Here is a 2,762-nt window from a genome sequence, read left to right as displayed (position 1 = left end):
ATGCATTTAAATATTTCATCATCACCACAAATCACATGATCACTCCATTCACCCAACAAAAAGTTAACATCAGCAATCTCTTCCAAGAAGGTGTTGGCTGTAACATACTTGGTGCCAGAAACCTTATTAGTGAGGTCATAGAAGTGTTGGAGGAATTGTTTGAACTCACGAATATATACCCAATCACTTTGAGTTGGAGGACCCCGCTGGTCAAGAGCATCGGGCTTAGGTTCTGGACCAGTTTTTTCCAACTCGGTCTTGTAGTTGGGATCATGAAGTGCATATTGCTCAAATGCCCTCTCAAATTTCTCAACATTGTCTAGCATTACAAATGTAGAGTTCCATCTAGTAGCCACATCAATATTAATCAAACCTTTGCTCGCTACCTTGCTGAGCTGCACACACTTCTTAAATACATCCAGTCTAGTTGGGGAGGCTCTAACAAACTTGATAGCATGGCGAATTCTGTTTACAGGATGGCACATTATCTTTAGCCCATCTTGAACCACAAGATTAACAATGTGAGCCACACACCTCATGTGAAGATATTGGCTTCTTGCATATGTGCAGCCCCTATTAGTCAAAGATCTCTTCATGTAGGCTAAGCAAGTGTCATTAGAACTCGTATTATCTACGGTAATAGTGCACACTCGTTCAATGCCCCACTCAATCAGTAATTTTTCTAACGATTATCTACGGTAACTCGTTCAATGATCCTTAGAAGTCAACCACTTAGTCCACTAACTAAACTAAGGAACAATTCAATCAACAGCAGATATATAGCTACCAAACCATATTTTGCAACAATAAAGTTTGCTGCAGAGGAGTAACAAACAAAAGAACACACACAAAACCCGAAATTGTTCATATGCCATAAACATTTCTTAAGGATCCTTTACTTGTACAATTTGAAGAACTTTCTAATTTGAAATCCTCTTTTCTGAGATAAACCATGACTTACAGGATATACATATCCCATGAAAAAAAGAGGATATACATAGAACCTGACTGGAGCAGAATATTGATTTTGAAGATTTTGCAAGACCGTAAGGTTCTGACAGTCTACTACCATGCCCAATATGTACGACAGTGTCTCCAGTATTTGCCTTATCCACCTTATGCTAGACGGATTGTATGGTTGAAACAGAGATAGCTCAAAGAACAGTAATAATACATGGCCAACCTTGGCATCGCTGGGGACTCGCTGCCCGTGCATTCCTCCTTCGAATTGTTGGGTTTAGAGCAGCAACTGATCCGTGTTCGCACTGAAACACACATAAGAAAACATTTTCAGCACATAATTCAGTAAAGATGTCTCTCCCAGAAAACCATATCCCCTACTCTCGAGCATCCAACAAACAAAGAATAATTCTACATATCTGAAGAACGAAAACTGGGATGGTGATAACATCGGAGCCTCCCAATTCTTATCCCGAAAAGGACCCAAGCTACGCTCTTAGCTGTAATAAAAATTGAAAAATATAACTGCTAGCCACAGAACTTGTTGAACTTTCTTTCAGCAACATCATTCTGACAATAAGCGACAAATCATAATCGGAGAAGGCTGTAAGAAACAGATATCTTATTCAGAGCCACACAAATTTGCATAGGCTTGTTCAAATTTTGTTTTTGTTACTGCACAGGTATCTTATACAGTACTGAACAACACATGAGCATCATCCGTGTAACAACCACAGAATTCATCTGCTAGCTGCAATAATAAGAACAATGTATTACATCCTTATTGTGCTTTTGATCGGAGGAGGAGGAGCACGCGGCCTTGGCAAAACGGACGAGGAAGACGTAGGGCGTGGGCACCGTCAGGTTCCACTCCAGCATGTTCAGGATGGCCTTCTCCATCTTCAGAATCAGCTCCCGGGTGTATGCGCTGTCGGAGATCAAGATGAAATCATTCACCTGCAAGCGTACGCACACAGCCAGCAATCATAAACGGACGAACACTGGTCACTGGCGAGTGGAGAAAAGCAGATGGATTCAGCTTTTTACTTACCTCAGGAGCCCAAATCTCCTCGTACTTGCAGGTGATGAGCAGGGCGGAGATGCCCACCAGCTGCAGCTCCCGCCGGAGCACGGACTGCAGTGACAGGTACATGTTGATGATATACACCGTGAGATACAGTGACTCGGGCATCAGGTCGAACTTCTGGTGCACTTCCAGGATCCAGTCGATGAGGATGCCCCACATCTTGGCGTTGATCTCCACCTGGGAGTCCATGTAGTCCCTGGCCCGACACTCGTTCTGTAGTCAACAGAGCACGGATGGAAACAACACCTTCATCAGATTCAGAGACCAAGCAGGCAAGGCAGGAGATCACAATGACTTTTTGCACAATCTAGTACTCTACTACTACCTAAGAGAGCCCATATGTTTGTACCTCGACGACTTTGTAGAATTTGTAGATATCCTAGATGTAGTCGACGACGGAGAGCTAGTTGTCACCGTCAAGCTTGTCGATGTCCTGGATCGCTGGCCCTTCGGTGATTCCGGCTGCAAACTGGCATTGCAATGGTGGATCAGAATCAGAATCAGATCAGACTCCTTGCACAGGTCTAAGAAGCAAAGTGTTCGACTGTTGAGGGAGTCCTGGATTAGGGGGACTATACCTTCGGCCGGACTCCTGGACTATGAAGATACAAGATTGAAGACTTCGTCTCGTGTCCGGAAGGGACTTTCCTTGGCGTGGAAGGCAAGCTTGGCGATACGGATATGTAGATCTCCTATCATTGTAACCGACTCTGTA

At 43.7% G+C, this 2,762-nt stretch overlaps 1 protein-coding gene across 1 annotated transcript; it reads right to left on the bottom strand.

Annotated features, from left to right (window-relative positions):
* Positions 1-1,586: 1,586 nt before the first annotated feature.
* LOC123082586 (cyclin-B1-1-like) lies at positions 1,587-2,555 on the bottom strand. The gene is made up of 3 exons (XM_044504886.1): positions 2,397-2,555; positions 2,012-2,260; positions 1,587-1,917 (listed from the first exon to the last, which is right to left on the bottom strand). Exons 2-3 carry the CDS (start codon positions 2,234-2,236, stop codon positions 1,708-1,710), a joined length of 435 nt encoding a protein of 144 aa, XP_044360821.1. The 5' UTR covers positions 2,237-2,260; positions 2,397-2,555; the 3' UTR covers positions 1,587-1,707.
* Positions 2,556-2,762: the final 207 nt, after the last annotated feature.

The sequence above is a fragment of the Triticum aestivum genome, chromosome 4A (genome assembly GCF_018294505.1).
Source record: "Triticum aestivum cultivar Chinese Spring chromosome 4A, IWGSC CS RefSeq v2.1, whole genome shotgun sequence".
Taxonomy (NCBI): Eukaryota; Viridiplantae; Streptophyta; class Magnoliopsida; order Poales; family Poaceae; genus Triticum; species Triticum aestivum.
The sequence above is the reverse complement of the archived record's forward strand: the minus strand, read 5'-3'. Positions and strand labels throughout refer to the sequence as shown.

What these genes read in the sequence shown, in the direction of transcription:
- LOC123082586 (XM_044504886.1), bottom strand. Translation starts at nt 2,236, where the DNA reads ATGGACTCCCAGGTGGAGATCAACGCCAAGATGTGGGGCATCCTCATC. An exon ending in AGGAGATTTGGGCTCCTGAG is followed by an intron (nt 1,918 to 2,011) that starts GTAAGTAAAAAG and finishes GTACGCTTGCAG; the next exon opens with GTGAATGATTTCATCTTGAT.